The sequence below is a fragment of the Papio anubis genome, chromosome 17 (assembly GCF_008728515.1).
Source record: "Papio anubis isolate 15944 chromosome 17, Panubis1.0, whole genome shotgun sequence".
Classification (NCBI taxonomy): Eukaryota; Metazoa; Chordata; class Mammalia; order Primates; family Cercopithecidae; genus Papio; species Papio anubis.
Window position 1 is genome coordinate 30,725,654 of NC_044992.1, and position 25,252 is coordinate 30,750,905.

The 25,252-nt window shown below is 47.5% G+C and overlaps 1 protein-coding gene, 1 long non-coding RNA gene and 1 pseudogene across 4 annotated transcripts in view; 1 reads left to right on the plus strand and 2 right to left on the minus strand.

Moving 5' to 3' along the window:
- The window catches only part of LOC108582660, a 21,467-nt gene extending 14,020 nt beyond the window's left edge, over positions 1-7,447 (minus strand). Inside the window, exon 1 of the long non-coding RNA XR_001896391.3 lies at positions 7,249-7,447. This is a non-coding gene — a long non-coding RNA (uncharacterized LOC108582660). The remainder of the gene's footprint in view (positions 1-7,248) is intronic.
- C17H17orf64 (chromosome 17 C17orf64 homolog) lies at positions 6,514-20,204 on the plus strand. Of its 3 annotated transcripts, none has more exons than XM_009190402.3 (6): positions 6,514-6,535; positions 11,572-11,673; positions 11,962-12,137; positions 12,518-12,617; positions 15,195-15,390; positions 19,959-20,204. In XM_009190402.3, exons 2-6 carry the CDS (start codon positions 11,632-11,634, stop codon positions 20,042-20,044), a joined length of 600 nt encoding a protein of 199 aa, XP_009188666.1. In that variant the 5' UTR covers positions 6,514-6,535; positions 11,572-11,631; the 3' UTR covers positions 20,045-20,204. The 3 variants fall into 3 exon arrangements, with proteins under 3 accessions (XP_009188666.1, XP_003912915.1, XP_009188664.1); XM_003912866.4 differs by lacking the exon at positions 6,514-6,535 and adding an exon at positions 7,489-7,649; XM_009190400.3 differs by lacking the exon at positions 6,514-6,535 and adding an exon at positions 7,730-7,748.
- Positions 20,205-22,472: 2,268 nt separating this feature from the next.
- On the minus strand, positions 22,473-24,557 carry LOC110741618 (annotated as a pseudogene).
- Positions 24,558-25,252: the final 695 nt, after the last annotated feature.

Here is a 25,252-nt window from a genome sequence, read left to right on the forward strand (position 1 = left end):
CATGTCTCAGCCTCCCGAGTAGCTGGGATTACAGGCACCCACCACCAGGCCCAGCTAATTTTTGTATTTTTAGTAGAGACGGGGTTTCGTCATATTGGTCAGGTTGGCCTCGAACTCCTGACCTCAGGTGATCTACCCACCTCGGCTTCCCAAAGTGCTGGGATTACAGGCATGAGCCACCGCGCCCAGCCAGTTATTGTTTTAAAGTGCTATTGCCTTCTTGTTCATCAAGTTGCTCATTTACTTCTCCAGGCTAGCTAGGTGCCTGGAATTTCCCTAGAAGGAACTCTAGGTTTTTATTTTTCTTTCTTTTTTTTCTTTTCTTTTCCTTTTTTTTTTTTTTTTTTTTTTGGAGTCTTGCTCTGTTGCCCAGGCTGGAGTGCAGTGGTGCAATCTCGGCTCCCTGCAACCTCCGTCTCCCAGGTTCAAGCAGTAATTCTCCTGCCTCAGCCTCCTGAGTAGCTGGGATTACAGGAAGAAATTTAAAACAAAGAATGGGTGGTTGGAGTTCAGTCCTCTGTTTATAATCCTCTATAAAGAAAATAAATTTTTTGTTATTTTCATGCTTGGGGAGGTGGTAACCAGCAGGTCCCTAAGAAAGTTCCTTGCTTAGTCTCACCTGCAGCCTGTCTTGGAAGGTCCTGATGCCTTGTATTAGCACAAGAGGAGATTCCTGTCCACTGGGGAGGGCTGGATGTAGGCTGCTGGCAGGGAAGACACGGGACTTCACTGTACATGGTCAAAGATCTTACTGGCCTTCTGTTTACTCCCTGGTTCCTTGGCTTGGGCCTGGATTATGGTTAGTTGGGCTTTAAACCCACTTGCCTTCTTCCTCTGCCTTTTTTCTCTCAAGACCAGCCCTGTGTCTTGTGTTTGTCACAGTGTCTCCATTTGAAGGCTTCCATGGGTTAAAGACCCACCTAACTTTCAGAATCACTGCTGAGAAGGTCCACAAGCTTAGGTTAGACTTGTTAGATCCTTAGTTCCTAATATCTTTGGGGCTAGACCTCTTTGATGAGTCTTTGCATACAATTCACTGGATAGCACTTCAAGGGTTTGTTGACTCCCTTAAGTCCATTGATGGATTAAGACAGTGTCTTAGGTAATGATTCAGATCCAGGTAGCCTTGGAGTAGGGACACTTTGCCTTAGCTGGGAGGTGCTGGCATGCTCTTCAGACCCAGCACTCCAGCTATGACAGGGATTTCAATGACCTTACTTTTCTTGGAGTCTTTATACAATTCTAATTGGATAATTTGAAGCAAGATCAAAAAGTCTCTTTTGGCAATTTTAAGATACGTTTGGTGGTGGGTTTTTTTGTGTGTGTGTGTGAGATTGAGTCTCACTCTGTTGCCCAGGCTGGAGTGCAATGGCATGATCTCGGCTCACTGCAACCTGCACGGCCCAGGTTCAAGCAATTCTCCTGCCTCAACCTCCCAAGTAACTATGACTACAGGCACGTGCCACCACGCCCACCTAATTTTTGTATTTTTAGTAGAGACAGGGTTTCAGCATGTTGGCCAGGATGGTCTCAATCTCTTGACCTCGTGATCTGCCCGCCTTGGCCTCCCAAAGCGCTGGGATTACAGGTGTGACCCACTGCATCTGGCTTACTCTTGGGTTTCTTATAAAGAAAAGAGGAAAGAGGAGAGTTCTTTAGGATAATACAAGGATTCTACATCACTGTTCAACTCAGAAAGAGAGATGGGCGGATTTCATATCTATGAGGGGAAGTATAAGCAGTAGATGCTGAGTTATTTTCTATGTATGCTTAATTCAGGATATACAACAAGAATTTCGTGAGTTCCATCACATATACTGGGGGATGGAGGTAAAGTGTGATGATTATGAAACAGGTGTATGCCATCAAAGAGCATGCCAACCTGCATAAAGTGGAGGGTGGACAAATTAACAACCCCCAACCCCCCACCAACCTACCAGATGCCTAAAGTATATGGCACATATTTGGATTAAAAAAAACTGTGGTGGAGGGATGGCTTTGTTGAATAACTTGATTTGCCCTATAGTGTCATTTTATGCTAACCAATGGAATTTTGAAGAATGCTCCCAAAGGCAATGGATTTTTGTTTTGTCTTAGTTAATATTGAGCCATTATTCCTGGCTGCTGTTAGGTTCAATTGTCTCTTCAGGCTACTCCCCATGGTTGATAATAAAACCATTATGAGAATAGGGCAGTCATCCAAAGCCTAGGGCTTGCTGAAAGCTCTGGCAGGGAAAATGGTAGCTTGGGATTAGGAAACAGGAAGGGGCAGCTAAACTTTGAAGTTCTAACATTTATTTCCTCCTTCTGAATTGAATCAGGGATATATATACACACACATGCACACATACACATATATTCATGTATTTATATAGGTATGTATATACCCAATTTTTTTTTTTTTTTTGAGACAGAGTCTCAACCTGTCACGCAGGTTGGAGTGCAGTGGTGTGATTTCAGCTCACTGCAACCTCCCCCTTCTGGGTTCAAGTCATTCTCCTGCCTCAGCCTCCTGAGTAGCTGGGATTACAGGTGTGCACCACCACACCCAGTTAATTTTTATATGTTTAGTAGAGACTGGTTTTAACCACATTGGCCAGGCTGGTCTCGAACTCCTGACCTCAGGTGATCTACCCACTTCAGCCTCCCAAAGTGCTGGGATTACAGGTGTGAGCCACTGTGCCCGGCAAATTTCTTTTCTTTTCTTTTTTTAACTGTATTTTCTCCCAGTCTTGATCCATATTTGTTTCCACTTATGAAACGTAGCATACATACCCTTTTATGTTCTGTTTTTTTGGTGGGGAGTCTCTCTACATTGCCCATGCTGGTCTCGAACTCCTAGGCTCAAAAGATCCTCTCGCCTTGGCCTCCCAAAGTGCTGAGAATACAAGTGTAAGCCACCATGCCAGCTGATTTTTAAATTTTCTTTTGTGTGTGTGTGTGTGTGTGTGACAGAGTCTCACTCGTGTCGCCCAGGCTGGAGTGCAGTGCCACGATCTCAGTTCACTACAACATCTGCCTCCCAGGTTCAAGCGATTCTCCTGCCTCAGCCTCCTGAGTAGCTGGGATTACAGGCACCCACCACCACACCCGGCTAATTTTTGTATTTTTAGTAGAGACGGGATTTTGTGTATTTTTAGTAGAGATGGGATTTCGCCATGTTGGCCAGGCTGGTCTCAAACTCCTGACCTCAGGTGATCTGCCTGCCTCAGCCTCCCAAAGTGCTGGGATTACAGACTTGAGCCACTGTGCCTGGTCTGATTTTTAAAATTTTTATGTATTTATTTGTTTTTATTTTTATTTTGAGACGGAGTCTTGTTCTGTCACCCAGGCTGGAGTGCAGTGGCACAATCTAAGCTCACTGCAACCTCCGCCTCCTGGGTTCAAGCAATTCTATGCCTCAGCCTCCTGAGTAGCTGGGGCTACAAGTGTGCCCTACCACACCCAGCTAATTTTTGTATTTTTAGTAGAGACAGGGTTTCACCATGTTGGCCAGGCTAGTCTCAAACTCCTGACCTCAGGTGATCCGCCCGCCTCCGCCTCCCAAAGTGCTGGGATTACAGGTGTGAGCCACCGCGCCTGGCCTCTTTTTTTTTTTTTTTTTCTTTTTTATCTATTAACTTTTCCTTTTTTGTGTTCTACTGCATCTTCTCAGAATTGTGTCTGTCACCAAAAGCAGTTTCAACAAAAGCAAAAACTGACTAATGGGATCTAATTAAACTAAAGAGCTTCTGCACAGCAAAATAAATTATCAATAGAGTAAACACAACCTACAGAATGGGAGAACATTTTTGCAAACTATGCATCCTACAAAGGTCTAATATCCAGCATCTATAAGGAACTTAAACAAATTTACAAGAAAAAAAAACCCCATTAAAAAGCCATCAAAGGACATGAACTGACACTTTTCAAAAGAAAACATACATGCAACAAATAAGCATATGAAAAAAAGCTCAACATCCCTGGTCATTAAAGAAATGCAAATCAAAACCACAATGAGATACCACTTCACACCAGTCAGAATGATGATTATTAAAAAGTCAAAAAATAACAAATACTGGCAAGGTTGCAGAGAAAAAGAAACACTTCTACCCTGTTTGTGGGAGTGTACATTAGTTCAACCATGGTGAAAAGCAGTGTAGTGAATCCTCAAAGAGCTAAAAACACAACTGCCATTCAACGCAGCAATTCTGTTACTGGATGTATACCCAAAGGAATACAAATCGTTCTACCATAAAGACACATGCACTCGTATGTTTATTACAGCACTATTCACAATCGCTTCCAAATGGAATCAACCTAAATGCCCATCGGTGGACTGGATAAAGAAAATGTGGTACATATCCATCATGGAATACTATGCAGCCATAAGAAATAACGAGAGCATGTCCTTTGCAGGAACATTGATGGAGCTGAAGGCTATTATCCTTAGAAAACCAACATAGGAACAGAAAACCAAATATCGCATGTTCTCACTTGTAAGTGGGAGCTAAATGATGAGAAAACATGAACACGTAGAGGGGAACAACATACACTGGGGCCTACTGGAAGGTGGAGGGTGGGAGAAGAAAGAGGATCAGGAAAAATAACTAATGGGTACTAGGCTTAATACCTGGGTAACAAAATAATCTGTGCAACAAAACCCCATGACACGGGTTTATCTATATAACAAACCTGCACATGTACCCTTGAACTCAAGGTTAAAAATAAAGAATTATTATTATTATTATTATTATTATTATTATTATTATTAGTTTGAGTCGGAGTCTTGCTCTGTTGCTCTGGCTGGAGTGCAGGGGCATGGTCTTGGCTCACTGCAACCTCTGCCTCCCGGGTTTAAGTGATTCTCCTGCCTCAGCCTCCTGAGTAGCTGGGATTACAGGCATGCACCACTATACCCAGTTAATTTTTGTATTTTCAGTAGAGACGAGGTTTTCCCATGTTGGCCAGGCTGTTCTCAACCTTCTGACCTCAGGTGACCCACCCGTCTCTGCCTCTCAAACTGCTGGAATTATAGGCGTGAGCCACCACACCTGGCAGAACTATGTTGTTTTTAAACTTAGCATTATATAATGTTTTTAATAATGTTATTTAGTCCTTATGAGTAGATTTTTAAAAAAGACTCTTTCCTGGACGGGCGCGGTGGCTCACACCTGTAATCCTAGCACTTTGGGAGGCCGAGGCAGGCGGATCACCTGAGGTCGGGAGTTTGAGACCAGCCTGACCAACATAGAGAAACACTGTCTGTACTAAAAATACAAAATTAGCCGGACGTGGTGGCACATCCCTGTAATCCCAGCTGCTTGGGAGGCTGAGGCAGGAGAATCGCTTGAAGCTGGGAGGCAGAGGTTGTAGTGAGCCGAGATCACCCCATTGCTCCAGCCAGGGCAATAAGAACAAAACTCCGTCTCAAAACAAAACAAAACAAAACAAAACAAAATACCTCTTTCCTGACTGTAAAAGTAAAGCATATCTGTCATTTTAAAAAATACAGATAATATGTGAAGAAAGTGAAAAACTACGTTGGATATTTTGAAGTGTATCCTTCAAGACTTTTTTTTTTTTTTTTTTTTTTGAGACGGAGTCTCACTCTGTCGCCCAGGCTGGAGTGCAGTGGCCGGATCTCAGCTCACTGCAAGCTCCGCCTCCCGGGTTCACGCCATTCTCCTGCCTCAGCCTCCCGAGTAGCTGGGACTACAGGCGCCCGCCACCTCGCCTGGCTAGTATTTTTTTTTGTACTTTTTAGTAGAGACGGGGTTTCACCGTGTTAGCCAGGATGGTCTCAATTTCCTGACCTCGTGATCCGCCCGTCTCGGCCTCCCAAAGTGCTGGGATTACAGGCTTGAGCCAAAATGGAATCATACCATACATGGTTTTAGTTCCTGTTTTCCATGTCAATAAATATATAGCGGCATGTTTAATGTTTTTATGAATATACCATGATTTATATATTCTATTAGTGACATTGCAATTGTTTCCAAATTGTCACTATTGTAACAGTCCTCATCTTCTCCCCTTAGGACTAATTCCTATAAGTAGAGCTGATGCGTCACAGAGCATGCACATTTAAACACTTTTAAATACATTGTTTACCAGTCTCACTGCCAGTAGAAACGTATGTAAAAGTTCCTTTCCCCTTGCTCTTGCCAATATAATTATCCTTCTTAATACTCACAAAATAATCCAGAATTAATGCTCAGAAAATAGACCTTCCATTTTGGAGGCGGATAAGTGGAAGGTTCATTCTTCCCCTTACCAAAAAAAAAAAAAAAAAAAGACGGTTGCTGAGCATCCTGGCATAGAGGACAAGTGAAAAAGTTTCGGGACTCAAAGGTGCTCCTCCAAAGCCCCGGGCCTCCGGGCTACCCCTACTTGAAGCCGCTATGACCCTGTCCTGTGGCCGAGGTGGCCGCTGGGTGGCGAGGGGAGGCCCGGGCCGACGGCGGTCCCACCGCACTGTCGCGAAGGAAGACGAAGAACAGGGCCACACTGAGTGGGGACAACTGGGCCGCGGGCCCAGAGGACACGAAGGAAGGTCCGGGAGAAGAAATTCCGAGTTTCAGGGAAGAAAAGGTGGCTCGAGTGGGGAAACCGTGGCAGCAACGGTCTCTCATTGCCGGGACCCCGCCGTGTGCCGCCCAGGGACGCGAGGGGGCGCTGCTGCCGCGCCAGGAGCCAGGGTCCTGAGGTCCCCTGAGCGCCTCCCGGCCCTGCCCGGCCGGCTCAGGCTACACCCGGACTCTGCCCACCGTGTTTCCGCGGTCGGCTTCGGGTCCCTGGTGGGCTCGTGGGTGGGAAGAGCCGGGGTGGCGGGACTTTCGCCGACACCCCGCGCCCCGCCTGGTGGCTGCGCACACTAGGCCGGCGACGGGACTGCCCGCGTCTCAGCCCCTCCTCTGTGAAGCGAGACCGCTGGGGTACCTGCCCCAGGGAAGGCCGCGGGGAGGGTTACAGAGCCCGTAGGCACTGGCGGGGATCTTTATACACCCCCAAAACACATCCCACCCAGTACTCAGCACCCCGCACCCAACACCCGGCACCGAGGGCTTATTATTAACAACTTCCTGGAGGCCGCAGGGGCAGTGCGTGCTCACTGTGTCCCTTCTCCCTTTCAGCGCTCCCTAGACCTCTGTCCCAAATCAGAAAACAATCTTACAAACTGTGCTTTCTCTTGGGGAGCCCCCACCACGGCGTAACCCAGCAGGCAGGAATGGCACACGTGCAGGAAAATGAGTTCAAAAGCCTTACCAGGTGGTGTCAGAATCAACAGCATCTGACAGTACCCTTGGGAGAAGGGGCGCCAGCCCCTCCTGGCGAGCTGTGCGCTCTGCCAAAGTCCTCGCTCGACCCCGCACATCTTGCTCCGTTCCCTAGTCCAGATCCCAGCAGGAGGAGCCAGCTGCGGCCACCCCTAAGAATGAAGAGATGGGAGCGGGGTGGGGGGCTGGGCTCTGTGTTGGCAGTTGCCATGGCTTTGCTCCGAGTTCTGGAGCCAATCTGCCCACTCCCTGAGACGGCCAGGTCACAGAAGCAGTAGGTCAGAAGCCAGAGGGGACGTGGGGAGTGCCACCCTGGAGCCTACCGGCACACCTGCTGAGATGGAGGCCTCAGATGGGCAAGGGGGTGAAGGGGACAAGCCACTAGAGAAGGTGAAGTGGGGTGTGAGGGAGGGAGGGAAAGAGCCTCCCGGAGGGTCTGGTTTTGGAAAGTAGAGAACATGAAATTCAGGAAAGAAGAGAAGAACAATGGTAGGGTACCTGAGATAGCAAGAGGCCTAAAGCACAAGAATGTTCATTCATTCAGAAGTTTATGCTTGACCTGTGTTCCCGGGGATATGATGGGGAAGAGGTCGCCTCTCGTTGTTGGTTATTAAGACTTGAGAGTATGTGTGTGTATACACATGGTCTGTGTGTGGTTGTGTGGTGTGTGTGCTGTGTTGGGAGAGTGGATCGGCCAGAGTCCTGTCTCCAGGACCTGGAGGAGCCTGTGTCCCATCTCCTCTCCATGCACCTCCCTCCCTTTCCCAGGCCTTTCCTTTCAGAGTGGTCTGGACAGGTTCCTTGTTCTCCCCCAACACAGACCAAAATTCATACTTTTCTGAGAAGATGTTGAAAGGTGGCAAATCCAGTTCTGACGTCCAGTGTTATTTCACAGTCACTTTGCTGCTACTCATTTTCGGCTTTCTTTTTTCTTTTTCTTTTTTTCTTTTTCCTTTTTTTTTTTTTGAGATAGAGTCTCACTCTGTCACCTAGGCTGGACTGCAGTGGCATGATCTTGGCCCACTGCAACCTCTGCCCCCTGGGTTGGAGCAATTTCTCCTGCCTCAGCCTCCTGAGTAGCTGGGATTACAGGTATGTGCCACCACACCCAGCTAATTTTTGTATTTTTGGTAGAGACAGAGTTTTGCCACTTTGGCCTGGGTGGTCTTGAACTCCTGACCTCAGGTAATCCACCCATCTCGGCCTCTCAAAGTGCTGGGATTACAGGTGTGAGCCACTGCACCCAGTTTTGCTCCGTCACCCAGGCTGGAGTGCAGTGGCTCCGTCTCACTCACTGCAACCTCCGCCTCCTGGGTTCCAGCAATTCTCCTGCCCCAGCCTCCTAAGTAGATGGGATTACAGGCGTGCACCACCACACTTAGCTGATTTTTTTGTATTTTTGGTAGAAATTGGGTTTTGCCATGCTGGCCAGGCTGGTCTTGAACTTCTGGGCTCAAGCAATCCACCCACCTCAGCCTCCTAAAGGGTTGGGATTACAGGCGTGAGTCACTGTGCCTGGCCTAATTTTCAGCTTTCTTTGCCCCACTGTCATGGTCAAAGGTTCTTTCTTGTCATCACCATCATTCACTTTTTCTTTTTCTTTTTTTTTTTTTTTTGAGACGGGGTTTCGCCGTGTTAGCCAGGATGGTCTCGATCTCCTGACCTCGTGATCCACCCGTCTCGGCCTCCCAAAGTGCTGAGATTACAGGCTTGAGCCACCGCGCCCGGCCTCATTCACTTTTTCTGAATGGTCATTGGATGCATGGTTTATTAGTCCATTTTGCATTCCTATAAAGGAATACCTGAGGCTAGGCAATTTATAAAGAAAAGAGGTTGATTTGACTCACAGTTCTGCAGGCTGTATACGAAGCATGGTGCCAGCATCTGCTTCTGGTGAGGGCCTCAGAAAGTTTACAAGCATGGCAGAAGATGAGGGGGAAGCAAGCTTGTCATACGGTGAGAGAGCAAGCAAGAGAGAGAGGAGAACCTTTCAGACTCTTGTTACCAACCAGCTCTCACATGAACTGACAGAGTGAGAACTTACTTAATTAGGGCAGGAAGGGCACCAAGCCCATTCATGAAAGATCCACCCCCATGACCCAAACACCTCCCACTGGACCCCACCTCCAACACTGGGGATCATGTTTCAACATAAGATTTGGAGGGGACACGCATTCAAACCGTATCACATGACATGATGCTAGAGGCTAGGGATGCAAAGAAGTGGGCCCAGTCTGATGCAATCAGTAAACATTTGCCAAGTGAGTGAGTAAATGAATCCCTGTTCATTCCCCCAAGGAGTTGCTTCAATCTTTTGATGCCTCATTGTTCTAATCTGTGACCAGGGTTAATGATATTGAAACTGTCCCTAGAAACTTTATAAAATTAATCAGGAAGACAGAGGGGAAAAATGAAAATTAACTGAGCTTGCAGCCCATTCAGCATAAATCATGAGGTCAGCCTGCTCTCTGATGCACTTCCTTGGAGTTCTTTGGTGCCTGTTTCCTTAGATTCCGTAGATGCAGCTGGGCGCGGTGGCTCACTGTAATCCTAGCACTTTGGGAGCCAAGGTGGGTGGATCACTTGAGGTCAGGAGTTCGAGACAAGACTGGCCAACATGGTCTCTACTAAAAATACGAAATTAGCCAGGCATGGTGGTGCACGCCTGTAATCCCAGCTACTCAGGAGGCTGAGGCAGGAGAATCACTTGAACCCGGCAGGCAGAGGTTGCAGTGAGCAGAGATCATACCACTGCACTCCAGCCTGGGTGATAGAGTGAATTAAAAAAAAAAAAAAAAATAAGGCCGGGCACGGTGGCTCACACCTGTAATCCCAGAACTTTGGGAGGCCAAGGTGGGCAGATCACGAGGTCAGGAGATTGAGACCACCCTGGCTAACACGGTGAAAACCTGTCTCTACTAAAAACACAAAAAATTAACTGGGCATTGTGGCACGTGCCTGTAGTCCCAGCTTACTTGGGAGGCTGAGGCAGAAGAATCACTTGAACCTGGCAGGCGGAGGTTACAGGGAGCCAAGATCGCGCCACTGCACTCCAGCCTAGGTGACAGAGTGAGACTCCATCTCAAAAAAAAGACTACCCGAGCACGGTGGCTCACGCCTGTAATCCCAGCACTTTGGGAGGCCCAGGTGGGCAGATCTTGAGGTCAGGAGATCAAGACCATCCTGGCTAACACGGTGAAACCTCGTCTCTATTAAAAATACAAAAAAATTAGCCGGGTTTGGTGGCGGGCACCTGTAGTCCCAGCTACTCAGGAGGCTGAGGCAGGAGAATGGCGTGAACCCGGGAGGCGGAGGTTACAGGGAGCCGAGATCGCGCCACTGCACTCCAGTCTGGGCAACAGAGTGAGACTCCATCTCAAAAAAAAAAAAAAAAGAATTCCATAGACATTGTTACGAGATGATATTTCCTTAACTGCTCTGTAGATAACAGCTCGAACATTACGAAGCATTGAGGTTTCTCTTTAAAATATTATTTCAGGTTCTACATATCACTCAAACTACAGATAGATGGCAGGGGGTCTAAAGAGCCCCTCAAAAACCTGATTCACTAGAGAATGCAGTTTCCACATCCACATAATTTCATCCCCCTGACCCTGACCAATCAATGACCACAGTTTTTTCAATCCCTCCTCCTCCATGATCTCCTTAAAAACCCCAGTCCAGAGCTCCTTGGGAAGATAGACTTGAAGGACTCCTTCCATCTCCTCACTGAGCACCCAGCAATCAATAAACTCTTTCTCACAGTGACATGATCTCGGCTCATTGCAACCTTCACCTCCTGGGCACAAGCAATCCTCCCACTTTGGCCTCCTGGGTAGCTGGGACCATAGGTGCACACCACCGTGCCCAGCCAATTTTTATATTTTTTGTAGAGACCAGGTCTCACTATATTGCCTAGACTGGTCTGCTGTAACTTTTGCTGTCTCTATATATTGGACTGTGAGTGTCCAGCAGGCATATAAACCTGTTGGTCCTATAACAACATCTAACCTGACAGAGTTTGTGGGAGGATAAAGTGAGTTAATGTTTATCAAGTGCTTTGTAAAGTTACCTAGTAGAATATGCTATGATTATTATAAAAGAAACAGGTGGAATATTCTAGGTTTTCTAAGCAGAGATTTTCAGAGATGGGTTTCTTTGCCCAAGGCTCACTCACATCCGTGCTGGGTCAAGAAGGTCAGAGGGCAGTGGAGAAAGGCTTTGGCTGCCATTTGGGTCAGTCCCCTGCCCAGCACTGCCCCCAGGAGTAACAGTCCAAGCCCCCGACTTAGTGCCCCCTGCCTCCTCCCAGGTGACGAATGTGCCATGCCTGGAGACAGGCTCCAGCACCAGTTCTGCCAGAGACCCGCTGATGCGCCATGCCAAGGGCCTGGATCAGGACACCTTCAAAATTGTGAGTAAAGAGCCAGCCTGGAACCCTGTCCCCTTTTCCCCATTGGTCAGGAGGCCTGAGTCAGGAAATGACAAGCCTCAGGCCCACAGCACATTGCCCCACTTGTCTTACTCTTGGAAGGACTTTTGGTGAGACGTGCACCAGAGCCACCTCCCAAAACACGCAGCACTGGGCCACTCCACGCAGCACTGGGCCACTCAGGGCTGTGGTATCTGCTGGAGACCTGGGACTGCCCATCTGCCTCTTCTTTTCTCCCACGGCCCCTCACCTCACCTGTTGCCTCCTCAGTGTAAAGAATATCTAAGACCACTGAAGAAGTTCCTGCGAAAGTTGCACCTGCCCAGGGACCTTCCCCAGAAGAAGAAGCTGAAGTACATGAAGCAGAGCCTTGTGGTCCTAGGGGACCACATCAACACCTTTCTGCAGCATTACTGCCGAGCCTGGGAAATCACACACTGGAGAAAGTAAGGCAGTCTCTTTGCTCTGCTCCCCATACCTACTCCTGGGCAACCCCCTCTTCATTCAAGGGGACACCTTAGTTGATCCCCCAGTCCTTCATCTTTATGTGGAGGAGTCAGGAGCCTGGTGGGGTGGAGAGAGCTCCTAGTTACTCAGGACAGCCCCAATTACACCTTGTCTCTGACTGAACAACTGCAAGCAGGCGCTCAACACCAGGATAGGATGTTCAAGTTTGGGCAAATCCCCACCCCTCCATTCCCTCAACCCCAAACCCCAAAGGGACATGTGGTCCATATTCCCCTGGGTGGGTCCTGACCCTGAGACAAATGCTGGAGGGAGGAAGCATGTGCTCCGCCTCCCCAGCCTGAGGTCTCCCCCTTTGCAGGATGCTCTGGCGGTTCGTCTCCCTCTTCTCAGAGCTGGAAGCAAAGCAGCTTTGCCGACTTTACAAGTACACCAAGAGCAACCAGCCGGCCAAGTTCCTGGTAAGGCATGAGACCTTCTGCCCGGGCACAGCTGAGGGTTGGTTGGTGTGTCCTTAGACTCCGGGGAGGCCTGGGACTGACACACCCAGAGCCCCTCTGGTTCTTCCCAGGGCTCACTGCCAGGGCAAGACTCTGCTGCTCGACCTTTACCCCTGCCCTGGGCACAGTGGGCTGAAGAGGCCGAGGCTTAGCATCAAGTTCTCCATATGTATTTGATACAGGGGCAGGCGAGCCCCCAAACTGGGGCTCAGCCCGGGAAAGTTCTTGGTTTTGCCCAGAAAATAATTTAAGGGTGAGCTGGTGGTATTAAACAGTAAGTTTATGGAAGCGGCCGTGTAGAGTAGCAGCAGAGGCCCCGCTCCTTGCGGAGCAGGGCTACCCTATGGGCAGTGTGCCCAGCGTAGCAGCACAGGGGCAGTTCTGTGCTCATATTTATCCCTACTTTTAATTACATGCAAATTATGGGACGGTTATTTGGAATTTACCAGAAAAAGGGTGGTACTTCTGGGTTGTTGCCATGGAAAGGAGTCCCAACTTCTAAGTGTTGCTATGGTAATAGTAAACTGACATAGCATTGGTAGGCGTGTCTTAGGGAGAGGTGCTTACACCCCTTCCCTGTTTCAGCTAGTCTTTTTATGAGATGGAGTCTTACTCTGCCATCCAGGCTGGAGTGTCATGGCGTGATCTTGGCTCACTGCAACCTTCGCCTCCTGGGTTCAAGTGATTCTCCTGCCACAGCCTCTCGAGTAGCTGGGATTACAGGTGCATGCCACTGTGCCTGACTAATTTTTGTATTTTTAGTAGAAACAAGGTTTCACCATGTTGGCCGGGCTGGTCTCGAACTCCTGACCTCAGGTGATCTGCCCGCCTCAGCCTCCCAAAGCGTTGGGATTACAGGAGTAAGCCACCGCGCCCAGCCTACCACTCTTCATGTTGTACGGGCTATAGGTTTTGCCCAATGTATGATGACATGTATCTACCATTACAGTACGATACAGAAGAGTGCCACGGTCCTAAAAACCCCCTGTGCTCCATCTATTTGTCCTTGCCCTCCTGCCCCCACTCCCCTGACAACCACTGATCTTGGTTCACTGTCTCTGTAGTTTTGCTGTCTCAGAATGTCATATCGTTGGTATCATACAATATGTAGCCTTTTCAGATTCATATCAAACCTAGTATGAAATTTTCATACTAGGTTTCATTAGAATCCATTGGTTTCAGGAGGTCCATGAGGTCAAAATATTGCAGGGACTCCTGGGTGTTTGCAGAGCACACTTTGAGAACCACTGGTCCAGAATAATAATCATAGATAAAGCAGTTGTAAAGGCATTCTACGTGCCAGGCACTTTATGTCCCTTCGAGTAATATTCAAAAGTAACCCTAAGTGGTAATTAGGATTATTGTCCGCAGTGTTTAAAAGAGGATCCCAAATACAGGGAAGTAAGTTAATTTGTCACAGTCTTTATAGCAAGTAGGAAGGAAGAGGCAGGGTTCAGCCTCCATCTGTCTGGGATGAGAACCGTGCTCTAACTGCGCCCTCCTTTCACCACTCTCGTGGTGCAGCCCTAACCAGGTCCTCTCCCTCTCTGCAACTGATTCTTCCTCTGACCATGTAATGATTGGATCATTTCAAAGATTTCTCTTCTTAATAAGAGGAGCTGCCACTTTACTGATTTCTAGATTTCTGGATTTCACTGGCCTGAATTTTTTTTTTTTTTTTCTTTTCGAGACAGAGTTTAGCTCTTGTCACCCAGGCTGGAGTGCAATGGCAAGATTTTGGCTCAATGCAACCTCCACCTCCGGTTCAAGTGATTCTCCTACCTCAGCCTCCTGAGTGGCAGGGATTCCAGGCATGCACCATCACGCCCGGCTAATTTTTGTATTTTTAGTAGAGATGGGGTTTCACCATGTTGGCCAGGCTGGTCTCGAACTCCTGACCTCAAGTGATCTGCCCTCCTCGGCCTCCCAAAGTGCTAGGACTACAGGCATGAGCCACCACACCGGGCAGAAACATTTATATATATAGTATTTGAATTTTAATTTCAAAATTCAGGCTGTCAATTTATTTCATTTTTAAAAATTTTACTTTTTTTTAAACAGACTCAAAGCTTACAAAGGCTCCCAATTTTTTTTTTTTAAGACGGAGTCTTGCTCTGTCGCCCAGGCTGAAGTGTAGCGGCATGATCTCGGCTCACCGCAACCTCCGCCTTCAGGGTTCAAGGGATTCTCCTGCCTCAGCTAACCGAGTAAGGCTCCCAATTTAATTTTTGTTAAGTTAGGTCTTTTAAACAAATATCATTTCATTGCAAAAAACCAGTAAGACACTGCAATTCCAAAAAGAGATGGAAGACATGATCTCAAAATAAAGGACGACCCAGGAAGACATCATTGGCAGCCTCCCTCCATGTCCCCACAGTCCTTTCTCTCCCACATCTGTGATTCCTACCCCATCCTTTTGGTTAGCAAGTGTGAGGGGCAGGCAGACCTCAGTATTTCTCAACAAATGCGGGGCCGGGACTCTGAAGTTCAGGTCCCCCTCTTCTCAACACTCTCCTTAACATGGAGGCTCCGTGGCAGGTGGCATTCTGCGCCTCGGATGCACCGGAGAGATCCTTGCTGGCCGACCACGAAGACAGTCTGCCGAAGCTCTGCGATGCCTGGGGACTGCACGGCAACATTAGCGGGGTGAAGGAGCGGCTGTCCAAGATGCAGGTCCCAGGTCAAGGGAGCCCCCTGCCCGGGGAGCCAAGATCCCAGGATCGTGTCAAGAGAGGTAATGCCCATTTGGTGTTGGGGTGATGCCTGGACCCAGGGGTTTGTGAGTGGTGTCTGGGTGTTCCCCAAGAGTAGACTCAAGCAGCCAGGAGCCTCTGCCCGGAGCCTGACAAGTTCCTCTTCCCTCCTTTCCATCTTCTCTTCATCCTGCATTTTCCTTTCTGTCCATCTTTTCTTCTCCTTCTTACTTTCTCTTCTCTTTTTAGTCCCCCTCTTCCCCAGGTGTGCTCATTATAGAAAGGTTTTTGTTTTATTTTATTTTATTATTTATTTATTTTATTTATTTTATTTTTTCCAGATGGAGTCTCTCTCTGTCACCCAGGCTGGAGTGCAACCTCTGCCTCCTGGGTTCAAGTGATTCTCCTGCCTCAGCATCCCCTGCAGCTGGGATTATAGGCGCCCACCATCATGCCTGGCTAATTTTTGTACTTTTAGTAAAGACAGGGTTTCACTGTGTTGCCCAAGCTGGTCTTGAACTCCTGAGCTCACACCCGCCTCAGCCTCCTAAAGTGCTAGGATTACAGGCATGAGCCACCATGCCTGGCCTTTTTTATTTTATTATTATTATTTTTAGGTTTTTTTGTTTGTTTTGTTTTTTGAGATGGAGCCCCACTCTGTCGCCCAGACTGGAGTGCAGTGGTGCAATCTTGGCTCACTGCAACCTCCGCCTCCCGGGTTCAGGTGATTATCCCGCCTCAGCCTCCCCAGTAGCTGGGATTACAGGTGTACACCACCATGCCCAGCTTTTGTATTTTTAGTAGAGACGGGGGTATCGCCATGTTGGCCAGGCTGATCTCAAACTCCTGGCCTCAAGTAATCTGCCCACCTCGGCCTCCCAAAGTGCTGGGATTACAGGTGTGAGCCACTGTGCCCGGACCATCCCAGTTTAAGTTGAGGATGTAAACAGACAAGAGAATGAAGACCAGTCTATAACAAAGATGCTCTGGGCCAAGCAGTCCATGACTCAGATGAGGAAAGTGAGCTCTGGGCTTCTGGACTGGCTTCTCTCTGTACCAGGGGCTTTGTATCTGTTAATTTCACTCAACCTCTGTAGCATCCTCATGAGATAGGTGTTATTATCTCCCTTTTACAAACAGCTGTCTGAGGCCACAGGGCAAAGGATGTGTCAAACGAGACAGGCTGCCTGAAGCAGGTAAATTTGGGACAGGCTTTAAAGAAAGGGATAAGGATATGGATGAAGGAAAGGCGGGAAGTGGGAATAAAGTGCAGAGGTGAGGGGCAATGAGTAGGCAGCCTGGGCTTGGTGGTGAATGGAAGAGGATTTGAGAGGTACACGGAGGGAAGTAACAGGAAAAAGTCTTTGATGATGGGTTTCATGCAGTTATTAAAATTAATAACATCTTTATTAGTATAAATAGAAACAGGGAGAAAATTTGATTATACAGATAAGCAAAAATAAGGAAATATAAACATCACATTGTCATCACCACTATTAACACTTTCCAGATCTTTTTTATGTATATATGTGTGTGTGTGTATATATATATACATAAAACAGATATATATATTTTGAGATGTATTCCTGTTCTGTTGCCATGGGCTGGGAATGCTATGCACTCGCTCACTGCAACCCCTGCCTCCCTGCCCTGCTGTATTCTCCCCGCTCCTTAGCCTCCCAAGTACCTGGGACTACAGGGGTGCACCACCATGCCCAGCTAATTTTTGTATTTTTATTAGAGATGAGGTTTCACCACGTTGGCCAGGATTGTCTCAATCTCTTGACCTCGTGATCCTCCTGCCTCAGTCTCCCAAAGTGCTGGGATCACAGGTGTGAGCCACTGCGCCCGGCCATAAATATATATATATATATGTGTGTATATATATATATATATATATATATTTTTTTTTTTTGAGATGAATTTCTTGCCTTTGCTAAGCCTACCGCTGGAGTGTAATGGCATGATCTTGGCTCACTGCAACCTCCGCCTCCCAGGTTCAAGAGATTCTCCTGCCTCAGCTTCCCAAGTAGCTGGGATTACAGGCATGCGCCACCATGCCTGGCTAACTTTGTGTTTCTAGTAGAGACAGGGGTTTCACCATGTTGGTCAGGCTGGTCTTGAACTCCTGACCTCAAGTGATCCACCCGCCTTGGTCTCCTAAAGTACTGAGATTACAGGCCTGAGCCACCATGCCTGGCCTAAATATATATATTTTAAATGAAATGAGATCATGCTGTACATGCAATTTTGATTTGGAGTTGCTTTTCTTTTTTCTGAGATGGAGTCTCACTCTGTTACCCAGGCTAGAGTGTAATGGCGTCATCTCGGCTCACTGCAACCTCTGCTTCCCGAGTTCAAGTGATTCTCTTGCCTCAGCCTCCTGAGTAGCTGGGATTACAGGCACGCCTCACCACGCCGTGCTAATTTTTGTATTTTTAGTAGAGATGGGGTTTTACCATGTTGGTCAGGCTGGTCTCAATGGAGTTGCTTTTTTTAAGTTAATGGTATCAACCTATCTTTTTTCTTTCTCTCTCTCTCTCTCTTTTTTTTTTTTTTTTTGGTGTGTGACAGGGTTTTTCAGTCCTCGCACCCAGGCTGGAGTGCTGTGGCTTGATCTCAGCTCACTGCAACCTCCACCTCCTAGGTTCAAGAGATTCTCTTGCATCAGCCTCCTTAGTAGCTGGGACTACAGATGCACACCACCGTGCCTGGGTAATTTTTGTATTTTTTGTAGAGATGGAGTTTTGCCATGTTGTCCAGCCTGATTTGGGACACCTGGGCTCAAGCAGTCCACCTGCCTCTGCCTCTCAAAGTGCAGGGATTACAGGCGTGAGCCACCATGCCTGGCCCTGTATCAAGATTCCATTTCATTTCCATCCATATTCCCTTCTTCCATCCATTTCACCTGGTCATGTCTTAGGTTTAAATCTTTAAACCCTAAGAGGAATAAGGGATCTTGCTCTATCCCACCCAGGCTGGGGTGCCGCCCAGCGCCAGTCCGGCTCACTGCAATCTCTTGCCGGGTTCAAGCGATTCTCCTGCCTCAGCCTCCGGTGGCCGGGCCTGATTTCCACCATGCCCAGCCTTCAGGATTTTGTATTTTTAGTAGAGACGGGGTCAGGTTGGTCTCGAGCTCCTGACCTCAAATAATCTGCCTGCCTCGGCCTCCCAAAGTGCTGGGATTACAGGCTTGAGCCACCGTGCCTAGCTGTTTTCTTTGTTTGTTTGTTTTACATTCCTGACCTGTTGAAAGATGAGACTTCTATTCAGCAGTATGTTCTCCTTCCTGATTTATTCCCTGTTGCTTCTTTTTGACATCTTTTAGCTTGTTCCTCTAAAAACAGGACTTGAAAGTCTTCATGGGTTCAAATTAAACGTGTTTTTGGCTAGAGGCTACATAAGAGATGAGGTTATGCTCTTCCCATTATTACCTGACAAAGCACAGAATAACTCGTGGACCCACCGGGAATGGGTTAAGATTAGTCACCGAGTCTATCCTTGCAATGAAAATCACCTATGTGATATTTCTTTGGCACTATGTTAATAAAGTCAGTTATTTTATTTTTGATTTATTTATTTTTTTGAGACAGAGTCTCACTCTCACAACCCAGGCTGGGAGTGCCCAGTTGTGCAATCTCAGCTCACAGTGGCCTCAGCTCCCCAGCCTCCCCGGTTCAAGTGATTCTCCCGCTTATAGCCTCCCAAGTAGTTGAGATTACAAGCATGAGCCACCATGCCCGGCTAATTTTTTTTTTTTTTTTTTTTTTTTTTTTGAGATGGAGTCTGGCTCTGTAAGCCCAGGCTGGGAAGTGCAGTGGCGGGATCTAGCTCACTACAAGCTCCATACTCCGGTTTCCACGCATGACTCTCCTGCCTCCAGCCTCTCGAGTAGCTGGGACTACAGGCGCCCGCCACCTCGCCCAGCTAGTTTTTTTGTATTTTTTTTTTAGTAGAGACGAGGTTTCACCGTGTTAGCCAGGATGGTCTCGATCTCCTGACCTCATGATCCGCCCGTCTCGGCCTCCCAAAGTGCTGGGATTACAGGCTTGTGCCACCGCGCCCGGCCTTAATTTTTATATTTTTAGTAGAGATGGGGGTTTCACCATGTTGGGCCAGGCTGGTCTCAAACTCCTGACCTCAAGTGATTCATCCACCTCAGGTTCCCAAAGTGCTGGCATTACAGGCGTGAGCCACCATGCCTGGCCATAAAGTCAGTTCTTAATTAAAACTTGGCAATGGGGTTTGCAAACAGTACTGGGAATTGGGTCATGAGGCCTAGGAGACGAGTAAGGAAGAATCAGAGGTTGGAGCCAGAGGTCAAGGAAACTTGGGTCTTGCCCTGACTCTTCCACTAACTTGCTGTTAAGACTTTGGGCGGGTCATTGCCTTACCCTGGACCTGGGTGACAGTCCTCGTCTGTAAACTGGGGACAATGCCATCTCTCTACAGGGTTTCTCTGAGAAAAGACTAAGTGATATAGGTGGGAAGCAAGATAAGATTTTGCTATTCTTCCTCTCTGCCCCTACAACACCCCCCATGTATTCCAGACTGAGATTCTTACTGTTTGTGATGTCACTGTGACTGTCTCTGACCTTCTCTTTTTCAGATTCTTTAAGGGAGCTTTCTCCAAAACCAAAACTCAAGAGAAGGAGAATAAAGGAAGCCCCAGAAACTCCAGAGACTGACCCATAAGAAGACCAGCTGGGACAAAGGGCCAGCTTGCCCTGGCTCTCAGAGCACGGGGAATGGAGACCAAAAAGGGAAAAGAATTGTCCTTATCAAAAGGATTCTCAGGTCTTAATTAGGAATAAATGAAGTGCGAAATAAACATTCTTATGACAGTTCTACCTCACTTGGCCAACAGCCATCATTCATACATTTTTAATTTGTTTGAAAAATATTTGCCAGCCACCTTCTAAGTGGCAGGTGTCCCACATATGCACAGATGAGTAAGATGTGGTCACTTTGTTGAGGACCATCACAGTCTAGTGGAGCAGACAGCCATAGAAAAGACACAACAGCAGGTGACTGTAGCAGGCCTCAGGGGAGTTAACAAAGGAGCTGGGTGTTTGCCAGGGGAGCACACAGGTAGGGAGGGAGGGAGCCTGGGGTCAGGATGGCAAGCCTGGCAGCCTGCCTGCATCATCTGGACTTCATTTAGTGGGTAGCTTGGGATGGGCAGTGGCAAGGGATGTGTCAAGCAGTGGAATGAATGGGTGTGACTAGGGTATTGGGGAGATGTTCTGGTGACTGTGAACAAAGTGCATGGTAGTGAGCAAGGCTAGAGGCAGGAGACCAAACAGGAAACAACACTGATGGTCTTAGCTAACATGATGGCTCGAGCCAGCAGTCACAAAACCACAGCCTGCACACTAAAGTAAGGCTACCAATGTGTTTTGTTTGTCCCTGGTCATGTTCTACTTGTTTAAAACACTTTAAGGCTGGGCATGGTGCCTCATGCCTGTAATCCCAGCACTTTGGGAGGCTGAGGTGGAAGATCGTTTGAGTTTAGGAGTTCCAGACTAGCCAGGGCGATATGGCAAAACTCCATCTCTACAAAAAAATTAGTTGTTCATAGTGACATGCACCTGTAGTCCCAGCTACTTGGGAGGCTAAGGTGGGAGAGTCGATTGAGTCCATGTGTTAGTCTTTTCTCCCACTGCTAATAAAGACATACCTGAGACTGAGTACTTTATAAAAGAAAGAGGTTTGATAGACTCAGTTCCACGTGGCTGGGGAGGCCTCACAATCATGGCAGAAGGCAAATGAAGAGTAAAGTCACATCTTGCATGGCAGCAGGCAAGACAGTGTGTACAGGAGAACTCCCCTTTATGAAACCATCAGATCTCATGAGACTTATGAGAACAGCATGGAAAGAAACCCACCCTCATGATTCATTACCTTCCACTGGGTCCCTCCCACAACAAGTGGGTATTATTACAATTAGAGGTGAGATTTGGGTGGGGACACAGAGCCAAACCATACCATTGCACCCTGGCCCTTCCCAAATCTCATGTACTCACATTTCAAAACCAATCATGCATTCACAAAAGTTCCCCAAAGTCTTAATTCATTTCAGCATTAACCAAAAGTTCAAGTCCAAAGTCTTATCTGAGACAAGGCAAGTCCCTTCTACCTATGAACCTGTAAAATCAAAAGCTGAGTTAGTTACTTCCGAGATACAGTGGAGGTACAGGCATTGGGTAAATTCACCCATTCCAAATGGGAGAAATTGGGCAAAATGAAAAGACTACAGGTCCCATGCAAGTCCAAAATCCATCAGGGCAGTCAAATATTAAAGTTCCAAAAAGATCTCTTTTGAACTCCATGTCTCACATCAAGGTCATGCTGATGCAACAGGTAGGTTCCCATGGTCTCGGGCAGCTCTGGCCCTGTGCCTTTGCAGGATACAGCTCCACTCCTGGCTGCTTTCATAGGCATTGAGTGTCTGCCGCTTTTCCAGGCACATGGTGAGCTGTTGGTGGATCTACCATTCTGGGGTGTGGAGGGCAGTGGGCCTCATCTGACAGCTCCATCAGGCAGTGCCCCAGTGGGAACTCTGTGTGGAGTTTTCCCACCTTACATTTTCCTTGCACACTGCCCAAGCAGAGGTTCTCCATAAGGGCTCCACCCCTGCAGCATACCTCTGCCTGGACATTCAAGTATTTCCATACATCCTCTGAAATCTAAGTGGAGGTTCCCAAACCTCAATTCTTGACTTCTGTGCATCCACAGTCTCAACACCATGTGGAAGCTGCAAGAGTTGGGGCTTGCACCTTCTGAAGCTATGGCCCAAGCTGTACCCTTTTAGCCATGCTGGAGCAGCTGGGCTCTAGGGCACCAAATCCCGAGGCTGCACATAGCAGGAGAGCCCTGGACCTGGCCCAGAAAAACATTTTTTCCCTCCTAGACCTCTGGGCCTGTGATGGGAGGCATTTCCAAGAAGGTCTCTGGCATGCCCTGGAGATATTTTCCCCCATTGTCTTGAGGATTAGCATTAGGCTCCTCCTTACTTATGCCAATTTCTGCTGCAGCTTGAATTTCTCCCCAGAAAATGAGTTTTTATTTTTCTATCACATCATCAGGCTTCAAATTTTGTGAACTTTTTTTTCCCAAGCCAAACTGTATCCAGCTTTATTAAAGATACTTTCCATAAACAATCACGGTATTTCAGGTGGGACATGGCCAGACAATCATTAACAGTATACAACAACTTTCAAACTCCCGGGATTCTTCAATGGACTACCAAAAAGAAAGTCACTATAAAATCCAATGAAGTCTTCATCTGATGCTCTTAACAGGGAAAGCTTAGAGAGAGGTTGACGTTTCACATTCAGCATGTTGTTTAATAGCTTTTCACAAGCCGACCCTGACTTTCAGGAAGTGAAATGAAAATAGCAGAATTTATCTGAAGATTCACAATCTAGAAATGGAACCACTGCTCTTTTGACAGGTGCCATCTCAGTGGCATCACTGGAAAGTCCAGATTGTCTGACACACTGGTAACCAATGACTAGGGATCAGGTCCCAACAGACGTCTGGGCTTAAGGGAATTAAGTGTATGCTGAAAGGTGTAAAGGGAGAAGAGGACATAAAAACAGATTTGTTTTTCCATACCACAAGGCTTTTGTGCCAAGGTAGCCATGTGTGTCAAAAGTAGAGAATCCCTCTTCCTGAGAGCCAAAATGAAGTCTCTCAAAAATAGAAGTGAAAGGTGTTTTCCCCGCATCAGTTCAGCTTCGGGGACATTCTATTAGTGACATATGCCTCTTCCCCCAGAAACAACAATGAAGTGTTCTGTGTACTAACAGCATAGCTTTAAAAAAAAAAAAAAAAGTGAAATAAAATTCTGCATTTTTATAAAACTTGATAAAAAATAGTATTTCAAACTGTATAGTCACCAGATGTACACACAGTTATCAAAAATGCACACACTTCATTTGGCATCTCCAGCACCTTCAGCTTTCTGTGCCTGGTCTGTTTTGGCGTCTCCATTTTCTGCAGAGTTATTCCCCTCCTTGCCAGCATCAGCTTTTCCCTTTTTCCCTTTGGGTAGCTTCTCTCCCTTCTTTGCAGGGGCCTTTTTACGCTTGGGCTCTGGCCTTGGAAAAGCAGGTTTAGCAGACAACCTCGGGGATCTTCTCTGTGGTTCGTCCTTCATCTTGACTTTATCTTCTTTAACATCCCGTTCAGCCTTTCTCTTGGGCATGGTGGCGGCGACGATGGCATCGGGACTAGGCACTGGGCGCAGGATGCAGGGGCGCGGGGTTTGGTCGGTCCGGGGATCGTTCTCTCCTCTTCTTCCTCCAAACTTTGTGAACTTTTGTCATTTCCAGGAGGGAAAGTAGGTCCAATCATTCCCCCAAAACATAAATGACATATTCTCCAGGGCTCTGCCTGAGGCAGCGGCATTTAGGGTGCAGGGCTGCCCTGGAGCAGGAGAGGCCAGGGCGGATGGGTGTGACTCTTCTCCCTCCCTCCCTCGATTTGTGTTCAGAAGTGAGTATCGTCATAGACTTACAATGCTAAACTGAACATCAGTCTAGTCTCAAAGAAGGAGTTCAGGGAAGCATGAATGGGGGAAGCGGCCATTTCTTTCTTCCTTATCGTCACCGCCTCCTAGAAGTGGCAAGATAAGACGGCCAAGGCACAGGCCTGGGGCCAGCCTGGCTTGGTTAGACCCTGACAGTTTTGCCAAAGCAGGGAGGATTTCAGAGAGACGGGAAGTCGGGCAGGAGGGTGTCCATGACGACTACGGGCTTTCCAATGTTTTCTACTCCTGAGAGATTTCACTGACAAGTGGAATGTGGCTGTTTTGGGAACAGTCCAAAATACGAAGTGTCCCCAGTGGGCAAGGCAGCACTGCCACCTAGAGGAATTATGAGACACTACCGCCTTGTCCTTTCAACCAACGTGTGCAAACCAACGTGTTTTCCTCTTCACAAGATGAAGGGGAGAGAAGGGGGCCAGGGGTTCCCTTATCAACTTTGAGATAACGTGTTTTCCTCTTCACAAGATGAAGAGGAGAGAAGGGGGCCAGGGGTTCCCTTATCAACTTTGAGAACCAATCGGGACGCCTAAAGGCAAAAATAGACAACAAGAGAGGCTTGGTTTTGAAGCTTTCTTTTTTATTTTTATTTTTTCCTTAGATGCAGTCTCGCTCTGTCACCCAGGCTGGAGTGCAATGGTGCAGTCTCGGCTCACTGCAACCTCCGCCTCTCAGATTCAAGCGATTCTCCTGCCTCAGCCTCCCAAGTAGCTGGGCTTACAGGAGCACACCACCATGCCTGGCTAATTTTTTTTTTTTTTTGTATTTTCAGTAGAGACGGGGTTTCACCATGTTTCCAGGCTGGTCTCGAACTCTGTTGGCCTCCGCCTACCAAAGTGCTGGGATTACAGGAGTGAGCCACCACACCTGGCCAATTATTATATTTCTTGTTTATTAACTGTCTTCTCCCTTAGAATGTAAGTTCCACAAGGTTAGAGATTTTTGTCTGTCCTGTTCATTGCTGTATCCAAAACAATTACAATAGTATTCAGAATGTAATAGGTACTTAGCAAACTTTTAATGAACGAACGAGAGAATTCCAAAACAGAGAATTCTGACCAACCACCTCCTCGTTCAGAGGGGAAAACAGAGGCCCAAGAAGAAAGGCGACTCTTCTAAGCAGAACAGAAATTACAACTCAGGTCCCCCAGGCCAGCACACTTCCTGCATACCAATAATGTATGTTTCACCTACTCTCGGCCCACGCACTCATTTCTCACAAGATGGAAATAACCCTCAAGACTAAAATGTATTACTTCTTCTCCTTCTTCTTCTATTTTTTTTTTTAAGACAGTCTCACTCTGTCACCCAGGCTGGAGTGCAGTGGCGCAATCTCGGCTCACCACAACCTC

What these genes read in the sequence shown, in the direction of transcription:
- C17H17orf64 (XM_003912866.4), top strand. Translation starts at nt 7,599, where the DNA reads ATGGAGGCCTCAGATGGGCAAGGGGGTGAAGGGGACAAGCCACTAGAG. An exon ending in ATCAGGACACCTTCAAAATT is followed by an intron (nt 11,674 to 11,961) that starts GTGAGTAAAGAG and finishes TTGCCTCCTCAG; the next exon opens with TGTAAAGAATATCTAAGACC. An exon ending in ACCAGCCGGCCAAGTTCCTG is followed by an intron (nt 12,618 to 15,194) that starts GTAAGGCATGAG and finishes GCTCCGTGGCAG; the next exon opens with GTGGCATTCTGCGCCTCGGA.